At 40.5% G+C, this 14,263-nt stretch overlaps 1 protein-coding gene across 1 annotated transcript in view; it reads left to right on the top strand.

Annotated features, from left to right (window-relative positions):
* LOC103068508 (S-adenosyl-L-methionine-dependent tRNA 4-demethylwyosine synthase) overlaps positions 1 to 14,263 on the top strand; it is a 152,488-nt gene that overhangs the window by 59,207 nt on the left and 79,018 nt on the right. The window contains exon 7 of the mRNA XM_007469913.1: positions 11,031 to 11,208. Within this exon, the coding sequence (XP_007469975.1) occupies positions 11,031 to 11,208 (178 nt within the window). The remainder of the gene's footprint in view (positions 1 to 11,030; positions 11,209 to 14,263) is intronic.

Genomic DNA, 14,263 nt, shown 5'->3' with positions numbered 1-14,263 from the left:
GCGTCCCCTGCATTGGCAGGCGGACTCTCAACCACTGCGCCACCAGGGAAGCCCTTTTTTTTTTTCAGAATTCCTTCTTGCTTGGGGGAGGTCAGCCTTTGTTCTTTTAGGCTTTCAGTTGATTGGGTGGGGTCCACCCACATTAGAGAGGGCAGTCTGCTTTACTCAAAGCCCACTGACTTAAACATTAATCTCATCCAAAAGACACCTTCACGGCAACATCCAGAATAATGTTTGACCAAATATCTGGGCACCATGGCCCAGCCAAGTTGACACATAAAATGAACCATCCCTGGTAGTAATATCAGAAGCAGGGAAATGCCAGTAATTTTGTCTTAGAGTCTAATCAGTTTGTTTTGGTTTAGTGCCTAAAGAGTCAGTTGAACCCTTAAATAATGGGGTGATCGCTGAAGATGTGTGTTTCCTGGACATCTGGGAATCTCCCTGAATAAACTGTGTCCCAGGGGATTTGTATGGGAGGAAGCAGTCCTGAGGAGTAGACATTCATTTTTCCATTCCGAGATGTCCTTGATACAGAACGACAATCTGAGTTTTGATGGTAATTTTTCTGACAGGAGTATTTTTACAAGTGCACTTTAAATGGAAATAAGAGATGAATAAATCATGAGGCTGCCTTTCTTCATGTTAATAACATGTGTTAGGTGAGGTTGGTGAACACTAGTCTTTGTTGTCTGCCTAGCTTGTTGGAGGGTGCAGAAAGGTATACCTGGTTAGTAACCTTGTGCTTGCCTTTTTTTTTTAATATTTATTTTTATTATTTATATATTTATGCTGCGCTGAGTCTTAGTTGCGGCACGCAGGATCTTTAGTTGCAGCATGTGGACTTCTTAGTTGAGGCATGTGGACTCCTAGTTGGAGCACACATGCAGGATCTAGTTCCCTGACCAGGGATCGAACACGGGCTCCCCCTGCCCCCCACATTGGAAGGGCGGAGTCTTACCCACTGGACCACCAGGGAAATCCCACCTTGTGCTTGCTTTAATCAGTAGGCATCTCAGATGGTTTGTCTTTAGGTATCCATGGCGTAAGAGACAAAAGGGTTTTAAAACATACATATATATATATATATATATATATATATATAGTCTTGTAGGGGGAGGACAGATACAGGATTGCAGGGAGAAAGAAAGAGCATGTCTGTGAACAAGTGAATCCTCAGTAGGGGTGAGAATGCCTAAGGGGGTGAGGATGACCCCCAAACATTCAACAACTGCCATTCATTTCATCCTTAAAAACAGCTTTAATAGAGTATCTACTTTGCCCTTGTAATTCTCACAAAGGATTCTTTTTGCATACCTTAATTAATTGACTTGACAAAATGTTACCATGTCAGCAAATCATGTCTTTATATAATCGACAATAAATTTTCTAGAAAGGTTTCCAAATTGGAACTGGTTGATATTTGTACACTGACACTCTTCAGGGTACCAGAGCAGTTTTTCTTTAAAGTAGTAGTAGAAAACAGGTGTATATTTGAAGGTGTGATGGGCAGTAGACAGGTTGGCACATGTGCATAAAGGAGCTCTCATTATATTTCCACTAAGATGAGAACTTCCTTAGTTTCCAGTTTTTGGATGGTGGTGACTGTTTGTTAATGCTTTTTACTTTATTCTGTGCTTAATCAAGACATTACTTTTTTGAAAATCTGTCTCATTGCTCTCATAACCAAAGCAAATCCTGCTGTGAAACTATAGTATTAGAAAAGGAAAAAAAAACCCCTAATTACCAAAGGATGAAATACATAATTTGTAAGAATCCAAAGTTCTTCTGGAAGACTGGGGTGGTCTACGATACAAAAATGTTAATTTTTTTCTTTTTATTATAACTTTGGCAAAATGATAGAATTTTAATATTTCAGAGTATTATGTTTTCTATGTTCTTGGCTCTTGGCAGTAAGAAATCTGGTGTTCAAATTGATGGTTGTTTACTGTGGGCATTCAACTTGGCAGTGAGATTTTATAACTTCACTCAGTCTTTATCAATGGTTATAATCTAAAGTTTTCTTTTTTAATGAACCTGAATTCCTCCTGCAATCAGTGAAATCTCTATGTTCTATCTTTTATTCATCTTTAAGGGTATAAATAAAACAGGTCACCCTCCTTTCTGGATAGTCAGCTTCAGGGTGAGGATGGTGAGACTAATGCAAGTGACTCTACCTCTTCTGAACCGAGTGCCATCACCTGGGTGCAGCTCTGACACACATCCTACTTTTGGATGGTAAAGATGCAGGAATGTAACTCTAGATTTCATATCAGCCCATGGTGGAGAGTCTGTTATTTTTTCCTAGTTCCACATTTATTCCTTTTTTAAAATTTACAGTGCTTTATTTTTACCCTTTAATAGACCATGGTTATTTTTCCTTACTAATAACATGAATTGATCTGATTTCTTTTTTTAAAATTATTATTTATTTATTTTATTTATTTATTTTTGGCTGCGTTGGGTCTTCTTTGCTGCATGCGGGCTTTCTCTAGTTGCGGTGAGCAGGGGCTACTCTTCGTTGCCGTGCGCAGGCTTCTCACTGCGGTGGCTTTTCTTGTTGCGGAGCATGGGCTCTAGGCGCATGGGCTTCAGTAGTTGTGGCACGAGGGCTCTAGAGCGCAGGCTCAGTAGTTGTGGCGCGTGGGCTTAGTTGCTCTGCAACATGTGGGATCTTACCGGACCAGGGCTCGAACCCATGTCCCCTGCATTGGCAGGCGGATTCTTAACCACTGCATCACCAGGGAAGCCCTGATTTCTTTTTTAATCTAAACTTCTTAAAAAATCGTATTATGAAAATATCCAAGTATACACAAAATAGAATGGCACAATAAACCCCCCATATCCTTTTCTCCCCTATTTAAAAATTGTCAAAATTTTGCCATACTTAACTTCTCTATCTCCCCTTTTTTCTTTGCTGAAGTAATTAAGACAAATCCCAAGTATCACATTTGCCTTCAAACTTCAATATGAATCTCTTTTAAACACTAGATTTTTTTCATCAACACAGTATCATTATCACAGCTAATAAAATTATTATTTTTTTAACATGACTTGTTTTCTTCCGGGTTTACTGAGGTGCAATTGACATATAGCATTGTGTAAGTTTCTTCCAGGTTTACTGAGGTACAGTTGACATATAGCATTGTGTCATGTACAACATGACAATTTGATATATAGATAGACTGTGAAATAATTACCACAATATGATTAGTTCCATTTCCTTCTTAGTTTGTCATTTTCTGGGTATCTCCACTTTAGCCTTTCCTTAGAGGTCACTCGTTAATAATTTCCCTTACTCTAGCTTGGAGTCCTGTTTTACAGGGTGCTTTCCTAGCCCATGATGATCACCCGCTCTCTCCTATGGGTCTGGTTCAGTCATTTGATGATCGTATTTTTGTGTAGGATGAGACTTGTGCGTACTGTTGTTTTTGCCTCTGAGTGTCCAGCTTTAGCTGAGTGGCCAGCCTTGAGCACACTTTGAAGATATACTCATCTTTTAAACATTTCCTTTTCATGCATCTATTCTCAATTCCAAGGGCAATCATTGTCTTTTCAGTTATTTCATTGATCATTAAACCAGCTTTCTTCCCATGACTTTTATTAGCTTTCCCTTTATATGCATGCACAATTAACTTTACATTGATTACAAGTAGGTCAGAATTACAGTGCAACTCAGCCTTTTTTCAAAATGCTCACTGCCCCCCTCTAAATACCACCATGGCAGGGAGAAATAGTTTTCAGAGAATGGAGTTCAGGTTTCTTTAGCTCAGCTTCCCATCAGTTCAGCTGACATCAAGTGAGTGAACACTCTCTGTGAGGAACGTCCTCAGTGCTGAATGTGCAAATGTGAAGGCGACATCATTTGTTGCTGCATGTTTTTATCTATAGTTTAAGCTAGAAGTGAAGTAATGCGAAAAATAAAGGGTCTCCAACAGATGGTCCTCAGGAATGAGGTGTGCTAAAGTACACATCCAAAAGGAATGTCAGGGAGGCGGGGAAGAGAACACCACCTGCTAATTGTTTTCTGAAGCTTATTTATGAAATAAACATCATAGTGGAAGTGGCTGTATCAAAGATATATTATATATGACTTTCAGCCGGGAGCGGTTCTTAGGAACATCTTTGGCCAGGAACTATATTGTTATTTGAGAAGAAGGAAGAAAATGTTTTATTTCTGATTGGTCCAATCTTTAGAAAGAGGAATACTCACACATATCAATTATACGTCAATTCCAAAAAAAAAAAAGGCATAAGAAAGTATTCAGAATAGAGGGGGGTAATCAACCCCCAAAGAAATAGGAATACTCTACATTGAACCTTATATCATTTAAAAAATTTATTTATTTATTTTTGGCTGCGTTGTGTCTTCATTGCTGCGTGTGGGCTTTCTCTAGTTGTGGCGAGCGGGGGTACTCTTCGCTGTGGTGCTCGGGCTTCTCATCGTGGTGGCATCTCTTGTTGCGGAGCACCAGCTCTAGGTGCATGGGCTTCAGTAGTTGTGGCACGTGGGGTCAGTAGTTGTGGTGCACGGGCCTAGTTGTTCTGCGGCATGTGGGATCTTCCCGGACCAGGGCTTGAACCCATGTCGCCTGTGTTGGCAGGCAGATTCCTAACCACTGCACCACCAGGGAAGCCCGAACCTTTTATCATTTTTATTTCTGGGTTATTCAGCTTATTGCTATGACCTTAGGATAAAAATTCTGGAATCTTAAGTTTTTGCTTTGGCATCTTTCAGTGAGGTAAGGTGTGCTTCCTAGTTAATATGATGACTGTAGTGAGTGTTCAGGATCAGGAAGCTGTTCAGGCTGAGAAATGTCACAAAACTTGCTTAAGAAAAAACAAAAACAAAGAAAACGACAACAACAACAAAAACCTCCAAACCAAAAAACAAAAACAACAACAACAAAACAAAACCAAAGCAGAGTTTAGAGGTGAAAGGGATAAGGTTTAGGCAAACATGAAGTGAACAGGCCCTGTGTGTGTGAGTGAGAGAGCGAGAGAGACAGAGAGGCAGACAGACACACAGTGGGAAATATCCCTATAGATTTGCTACTGAAATGTAGTGTCTGCTGTTGCCTGGGCTGTCCTCCTGCCCCAGGACTGCTTTCCATTAGAAATTTGGAGGATGTCTTATTTTCTGACATATTTCTTTGAGGACAGTGAAAGACAGCATGAGGTAGAGTCCCTGAGGGCCTTGTTTTTGGAGGAGCACTGTAATCGCCTCTGACAGTGAGCATGAAATAGAAATGTGCTTCTTGAAGGAGAAAATCAAGGTTTTACATATTCTCAGTGCCTTACTTTTGAGAAAATTAGGATAATTTTAAAATCCCAGAATTATTCTTTTAAAAGCCTTATCCACAGGCTTGTTTTTGGTCTTGGTTTTTGTTTGTTTTTGTAGTTGTCTGATATTTATTAGCTGTAGCTCTCTGAGAAGATGGCAGTTGGTCTTTTTGCCTTTAAGTTTTCCTCATTCTTCCCTGGTAACGTCCTTTGTCGGTCCCTCTTCTTTCCTCAGATACGTGATTGCGTAGACTTCAGTCCTTGGTCCTCTTCTCTAACTGCCCTTTTCGCCTTGGTAATCTGCTTCGGGCCCTTGGATAGAAATACCATCCATTTCGCAAAAATGTTTATTTCCGCCTAGGCCTTTCTCCCAGAATCCAAACTTGAATGTTGGACACAAATTCAGCTATCTAACAGACATATTAAACTTCACGTGTCCAAAATTGAACACATGGTATCTACCTCCACCCCCTTTCCCACCCCCCAATACTTGTTACCTCCATGTTACCCCTAAGGCTTTCTTACCGCCAGCTTGTCTCAATTAATGGTGACTCTTGCTTAGGCCAAAAACTTTATAGAAATCATTGACACCTCTCTGTTTCTCATAACCTACATCCAGTCCATTAGAAAATCCTTCAAACGTACCTTCAAAATAGAGCCTTTGACTATACCTTTGAAATAGGCCCAGCTGATGAGCCCTTCTTGCCACCTCCACTGCCACCACCTTGGTCCAAGCCACCATCATTTCCTGCTTAGATTATGTACTATCCTTGTGGCGTGTTAGCCTCTCTGCTTGCCCCCTCTGTTCTCAACATAGCACCCAACGTGATCCACCCTTCTTAGGCCACCCTTCTCAAAACCCTGCCGTGGCCATCCATGTTACTCAGATTCCATGGACATGTCAGCATCTCCCTGCTGTCTCGGGTGGGGGAGGGGAGGCAGGAGAGGCAGGCAGGCACAGTCAGTGTGACTTTATGTAAATACATAGTAATTTCTGTCTGACTTTTTTGCTTTTTCATTTCTCTAAAAGCGTTTCTATATGGTACCAGTCCTTCTTCCACCACTTGCTTTAGTCTCAGTGCCCATATCATAGGAGGAGGGTCCATGTCGTAAAAGAAGTCAAAAGCAGTCTTGAATAATCGAACGCTTCTGAGATTGCCTCGTGTCCGTTGGCTTCTGGCACTGCTTCTTTGTCTTCTTCCTCGTCGTCTGACACTGGTTAGGAAGCGCTCATCTCCATGCAGTCACCTTCTGTTCGCTCCTCTGGTGTGGTGTCTGCTAGCTCCTGAATGTCTCCAAGACCCATATCTTGAAGCCCCACCTTTTTTGTTGTTGTTGTTGTTAACTATATCCACAATCTCTTTTCGTGATTTCCTTGATTGGCTCTGTTGTAAATCCTGGGAAGTCATGCCCAACAAATAGACACAGTTTTCTGTAGCAGGAATTTATTGTTTTTGGCTTGATGGCTTTCACACATTTTTCTAGAACAAGGATGGCATCTTCAGTGGTGTAACCCTTTCAGACTTTCCTAATGTTCTGTCTGTCAGGGATCTGACAGTCCTTTCCATAGAGTACCATGTGTAATGAGCCTTAAAGGTCCTTCCGACCCCCTCATCTAGAGGCTGAATTAGAGATGTTGTGTTTGGGGGCAAGGAGACCACTTTGACGCCTTTGGTGTTGAACTCATGGGGTCTGGATGGCCAGGGGCATTATCCAATATCAAACGAACTTTAAAAGACAGTCCCTTACCAGCAAGGTACTTCCTGACTTCAGGGACAAAGCATCCATGGAATCAGTCCAGAAAAAGTGTTCTCACTGTCCAGGCCTTCTTTTTGTACAACCAAAAGCCTGGCAGCTGGTTTTTATCTTTTCCCTCCAAGGCTCAGGGGTTAGCAGCTTTATAGAGAAGGGCAGTCGTGATCGTAAACCCTACTGCATTTGCCCAGAATGGTAGAGTTAGCCTAGCCCTTCCTGCCTTAAATCCTGGTGCTGGCTTCTCTTCCTTACTAATAAATGTCCTTTGAGGTTTATTTTTTGCACCCCAGAATAGAGCAGTTTTGACTACATTAAAAACCCGTTCCGGCAGATATCCTTTCTTCTCAATGATTTTCTTTGCTGGGAATTCCTTTGCTGCCTCTTGGTTGGCAGAAGCTGCTTCTCCTGTTACCTTGACATGTTAAAAACCAAACCTCTTTCTAAAATCATCAAACCATCCTTTGCTGGCATTACATTCTCGAGCTTTAGATCCTTCACCTTCCTTTTGCTTTAAGTTGTCATATAATGACTTCGCCTTTTCACTCATATTCATCTATAGGTATGCCTTTTTTATAACAATCCTGCACCCACATAAAAGCTGCATTTTCAGTATGAGATACAAAGGCGTTTTGCAAAAAGCGCAAGGTTTTCACGCCTGCTGGTGTAGCTGCAGCGACAGCTTCATGAATTTCCTTTTCTTTCTTTTAACAATGGTCCTTACACTGGACTCATTTATCTTGAAGTGGCAGCCAACGGCAGCTGCAGATCTGAATCTGCGGTACATATCAAGCCATTCACCCTCTTCTTGTCATGTGATGATTTTTCTCTGCTTCTTGGGAGCACTTCCAGCATCACTAATGGCACATCGTGTGGGTCCCGTGGTGTTACTTCAAGGTTCATGGTATTGCACAAACATGATGAAAACTACGAGAGAACTGCGAGAGATTGCCTTTGACTGCAATTTGCAATTGACTGGAGAGATGAACTGCTCACGTGGAGATGATGAGCCTCACGTGGCGTGGCGTTTCAAGCAGATACTTGCAACACTTGCTGCTCAGTGCAGTAGCAACAGGAGGTCCTAGGAAATTGTTACCGAGGTACAATCGGTACTACGGTTAATTTTGTGCAGTTATGATTTAATACTGCAACTTTACATTTGTTTACATTTCTCTGGACTGGGAATGGTGCCTGTGTGTGGTCCTTAAGTGTTTTTGTGAGTACGTTTTGATACATTTTAACTTTTTAAAAATTTATGTGTATTTGAGACTTCCCTGGCGGTCCAGTGGTTAAGACTCTGAGCTCCCAAGGTCCCATCCCTGGTCGGGGAAGATCCTGCATGCTGCGTGGCTGGCCAAAAAAAAAAAATTTATGTGTATTTTATGGTAGTGAATGATAAAATAGACAAGTATCTACATATATTTTATGCATTTGTGATATACCTAAGTTTTTCTTAAATTTTCTGGATATTTCTGTGCTGTGGGGGGCATCTGCTAGTTTTTTCAAATTGTCACAAATCTCCAAAAAATTTTCCAGTGTGTGTGTGTGTGTGTGTCTGTGTGTGTATACACACAGACACACACACACACATATATAAAAATCCACGTATATGTGGGCCTGCACAGTTCTAGCCCTTGTTGTTCAAGGGTCAACTGTATGTTGAATTGAATGACCATTTTATTTAAAATAATGGAAATAATTGAATTTCTATTTCAATTCATGAAGTAATTACTATAATAAAAATAAGATATTTTTGAATGCTTATGTGCTGGGCCTGGTACCAGACCTGTTATTTCATGTGGCTTATTTCGTTGAATTCATAACTGTGTGCATGTGAACTCCCTATCTTATAGATTAGGGAATGGGTGTAGAGGGGGTGAGTGGCTTGACCCAGGACACAGACCAGCCTAGTGGTAGAGCAAGAATTTGGACCTGGTGTGTCTGACTTCCAGTGGTTAGGGCCCAGCCAGTGTTCAGTCATTCTGCTTTCAGAGTTTTAGGTTAATTTTGCAGTTCTGATTAAATCTGCCCTCTACTCATCTTCTCCCAGCGAGATTAAAGTTACTGATTTTCTTTTCTTTAACAAAAAGGAAATTTTATACTTAATGCTGAGTTGTCTTGGTAACACAGACTGCGTTATGGATCAAGTTTTATTTAAAACCTTGATTCACTTAAGATATTAGATTTCAATAACTTAAAAAATTATTCATCCCCCAAATACTGACATGAAATACATTCTTAGAATTGCAGTTAGGTAGTCATAAAAGAAGATAAAAGCTGCCACTTTTAGATTGTTCTGATTTTAGCAGCATTATGTTGGTTTGATGTCTTGGGTACTTACTTGCCCTTGTTTATTTCCAAGTAGATTGTGTGTGTGTGCCTGTGTGTGTGTGTAAAATAAAGTCACTTCCTGGAAACTAAAGCACAAGCAAGCAGTGAAAGCTAACTTTATTTTCTCCAGATTTGTTGTTGTTGTTCTTTAAGGTGATAGTGACTGGGATTTAATCATTTTAAGAAACCAGGATAAAGGTGATGAGAAGAAAAAATCCTTAATGAATGTTTTTGTGTGTGTGCTAGGCCCTCTTCTAAAGCTTTTCCATGCATTATCTCATTTAATTCTAAGAAACATTCTTTGGGCTAAGTACTGCTTACAGTCAAGAAAACTACTTTTCAGAGACGGCTCATAAATGACTGAGAGGGAATATGAACGTGTTTCCTCCTACCTCCAATCTCAGTGAGGAATCTGTATCCTTTAGAGAGAATGTGTTCTTCAAAAAGAAACTAGCGTAATGGATAGAAATATCTGAAGTAAAGGAGATATGTTTTTATTTGCCTTTTTAAGCAATTTCCAAGTCTTTCAAACTCTGTGTTAGATTGAGGGACTTTCAAGCATTCTTTCTATTGTTTTTTTCATGCATGCTTTCCTACAGTACACCGAGTCTAGAGTAGTGCTGCTTAACCCATCCTGTCCACTCTAATCACATGGGGAGCATTTAAAAAATACAGATGTCTCAGGCTCTCATCCCTAGAGATTGTGATTTGATTGGCTTGGGATACTGCCTGGACACTGGGATTTTTTAAAGTTCTTTGGGTTATTTCTCAATGTCTAACTAGGGTCCAGAACCAGTGGTATGTGGCAGTGGTTCCCCAAACTTGTCTGCATATTGGGATCACCTGGGGAACTTCAAAAGCTCCTGATGCCTCTGCTCCTCCACCAGAGATGGTGATTTCATTGGTCTGTTCTGTGGCGTGGAATTTGGAACGTTGACAGTTCCAAGGTGATTCTAGTTAGCATATAAGTTTGGAGGCTTCTGGTTTATGCAGTGGTTTTTCACTTTGGCTGCACATTCGAATCACCTGAGGAACTTTGAAAGCTCCCGTTACTCTGGCTTGCATCCACTCCAGTTAATCAGAATCTTTGGCAGTGGACCTAGGCTGCCGTAGTTTACCATACTCTCCAGGTGATTCCAATATGAAGCCAAAGGTGAGAACTGCAGGCTTCTTTTTCTCTTCTCTGTTCTTTTGGACCGACTGCGTTTAGTTTCTCAACTCAAAATACCTGAGGAATGAAGGCGGCAATGATTGGTATAGGAGAGGCTTTCCTTATGCAGCTTTACTGAGTTCACTGTCTTACATCAACATGAAAGAATGCAGAGCTAAGCAAATTATGGAAAGTAATACATTCTGTGTTCCAAATAATTAGCTAATAACAAAGTTAGTTTTGCCTGCTTGTATTGATGTAGTTTAATTAGTACTAAAAGGAAGGATGAGATTGCTGATATAATAATTCTAGTTTTTCTGGTTTAATAACGTTAGGGTTGCCCCCCGCCCCCAGGCTCTTGTTTTGTATTATTTGGCTGGTATCAAAAGTAATCTTGCCCTCTAAAATCAAAGAACAATTAAGAAAAATTTTTAAAATTTTAATTAAGAAAAATAAAAGTGATGTCCTCTCTCTGTGCCTTATTGAGCTTGTTCCTTTCCACCATGTTCTCCAGGAGTGCCAGGTGTCAGAGAGGAACGCTTTGAGGAAGGAATGACAGTAAAGCACTGTGCATTATCCCTTGTGGGAGAACCCATCATGTACCCAGAAATCAACAGGTTTTTGAAGCTACTCCACGAGCATAAAATCTCCAGTTTCCTGGTCACAAATGCACAGTTCCCTGCGGAAATCAGGTGAGTGGTCCAGCTTGTTAAGATACTGCTGCTTGACTCTGTGTTTGACTGAAAAGTAAAACTAACAGGCATTAATATATTCAGAAAGGATTTACTGATTACTAAGTACATACAAATGTTGGCTTTGAGGGGACAGAGCTCCTGCTTTTAAAAATCCATTCTATCGGGGAAGATAACATTAGTTTAAGAAATAGAGGCACAAATAAATTGCTGGGGGAATTCAAAAGAGAAAGCAATTTTTTTTTAGATGAGAGAAGCAGGGTAAAGCTTCTCAGAAAAGGCTTCATTAAATTTGGATCTTAAAATATGGCTGGGATGGGTACTTGGGGAGATAGGAAACTGTGGATTTTTAATAAGAACTGTCCGAGAAAGATACAGAGTTGGGGTATTTGGGATACCATTATGTAAATATAGTTGATTAGGACCACAGAGTGTGCGAAAGAGACTGGCAGCTGGAACCCAAGTTGGAAAGGTTGGGACAAGGTTGCAGATGATTCAGATGTTGTTCTTTAGAAAGATCTTGCTTTCTGCAGAGTAGTCTGCCAGCACGGTATAAAGTGGGTGAGCCAAGAAGCAGGAAACTGGATAGGAGATTATACGTTTGTCTAGGTAAGAGTTAAAAGGATGAAAGTAAGACAGAATGAGGAGTCTTAAAAAAGGTATCACTGAGGCATGGTAAGCTTGGCATACTGTTTGTATGGCTCTGTGAGCCCTGCACAGAAGAGGACTTAACTGATGACTTGGAAAGTTCCAGCCATGTTGATTGCTAGGACTGTGGGGCCGTGTAACAGTTGAGGGATCATGTGAGGAAGAAGCGGGTTTAGGAGGTAAGATGATGCGGTTGGTTTGGATGACTTAGAGGGAGGGGTAGAGATGACCATCTCCTGGGACCTGGAAATGACCTGATTTTGCATTATACTTGAACTATATACATATTATAGTACCAAAAACATTAACTTTTACTTGGTTGTTATTTACTTGTGCCTTCTTCATTAGACTGTGAGTCCCTGGGCCAGTGACCCCTGCTTATTTATCTTTATGCCACTAGTATAATTCCTGGCACACCGTAGGTGCTTGGTTTAGAATTTAGCATCATAGGAAATCAAAGAGTTGATTAAAATTATTAGTTACCAGGCAGTAAAGTGAAAATCAGTAACATTGTCACAAAGATAGCTAAAATATTACTTCTTGAAATTGTATAAAAAGTTAAAAGGGAAAGGTTTTAAAAAAGTCAGTGTGTACATTTTGCATAGGGTCAGTGCTCCTTTTTTTATTTTTATTTTTATTTATTTTTATTTTTATTTTTATTTATTTTTATTTTTATTTTTTGCGATACGCGGGTCTCTCACTGTTGTGGCCTCTCCTGCTACAGAGCACAAGCTCCGGACGCGCAGGCTTAGCGGCCATGGCTCACGGGCCTAGCCGCTCCAAGGCATGTGGGATCTTCCCGGACCGGGGCACGAACCCGTGTCCCCTGCATCGGCAGGCGGACTCTCAACCACTGTGCCACCAGGGAAGCCCACTACTCCTTTTTTTAAATTTTTATGTTAAGATCTTTGACTTTTCAAATGGCTCATGAGGGCGGGGTTCAGATAGAGTGGTGTTGGGATACACACACACGCACACACACACACACGTATAGAAAAAAGGAGTCTATCCCAAATTTAAGACATGCAGTCGTCCCTGGTGTCTGAGGAGGACTGGTTCCAGGACTCCCTGCAAATATCAAACCCCACTGATACTCAAGTTCCTTTTATAAAATGGTATAGCATTTACATATAACCCACACATATCCACTCATACACTTTAAATTATCTCTAAATTATTTATAATACCTGATACATTGTAAATGCTGTGTAAATAGCTGCTGGCACATGGCAGGTTCAAGGTTTGCCTTGGGGAACTTTCTGGAATTTTTTTTCCCTAGAATATTTTTGATTTGTAGTTGGTTGAATCCGTGGATGTCGAGCCCTCAGATACAGAGGGCCTACTGTAATGCCTAAAAAGAATTGAATGTTCCAGGAGTGGCACGTAAGATAATAACCAGAGAGGATGATTCATTGTATGATAATACATGGTATTCCTTGTGAATGCCATCATGGATTGAGGAAAATGATAGAGAATTAAATGAGATATGTACTTGAAAGTGGTCCAAGAGAAGATGGAAAGAGAAATTTCCTAGGTGCAGGTAATATTGTTTTATTTCCGTGAATTAGGAGGACTCTAAATACCAATTGTCTCTGGTGTCCTACAGAAAAACAAGCCTATAGATGTACTGATATAGCACGGAGATCATGAATTTTGGAAGTCACCTCTAATGTTGATGCACTTTGCTCATTCAAATCAGCTGTTAGATGAACCTCCTGCAACCATTTTATCTTTGAGCATACACTAGGAAGTAAAAATGTTCTCTGGGTGGTTGGCTGTGTACTAATTTTTTTTTTAATAAAAAATTTCTACTACAGTGCCTAACCCATACTCTTTTGGTATCTTTTGAAGATCTTGACTTTGTCAACTAGCCTTCTCTTGACCCACATGCAAGCATTACATTCAGGCTAGTGGCCTTTTCAGGATGCTTAACTTTTCTTTAAAAGGATCTCAGTCCCCCCTCCAGTTCTAAAGCATATGGCTCTTTGCTGACAGTTCTGCCACTGAAGGGAGTTTTCACAGTGAGCGGTCCTCGAGGATTTGTTGAAGATAGAGGCAGACACCTTAGGCAAATGAGAAAGCTTTTGCATTCTAGGTAGCTTTATGTTTCTGTTTGTCGACATAGAGGCTAATTAATAAAAGTGACAAGAATGTGTAAGACACTTAATGATGGATCTGGTGGTGATTGCACCAAAGAAACCCCTTTCTCTTGAGAAAAAGCCTTCTTAGTTCAACAAAAACAAGTGCCTTTATAATGGTATTTTTTAAATTTAATTAATTAATTTTATTTTTATTTATTTTTGGCTGTGTTGGGTCTTCGTTGCTGCGTGCAGGCTTTCTCTAGTTGTGGCGAGTGGGAGCTACTCTTTTTTTTTTTTTGGCGGTACGCGGGCCTCTCACTGTTGTG

This window comes from Lipotes vexillifer, unplaced genomic scaffold (assembly GCF_000442215.2).
Source record: "Lipotes vexillifer unplaced genomic scaffold, Lipotes_vexillifer_v1.1 scaffold128, whole genome shotgun sequence".
In the NCBI taxonomy this organism is placed as follows: Eukaryota; Metazoa; Chordata; class Mammalia; order Artiodactyla; family Lipotidae; genus Lipotes; species Lipotes vexillifer.
The sequence above is the reverse complement of the archived record's forward strand: the minus strand, read 5'-3'. Positions and strand labels throughout refer to the sequence as shown.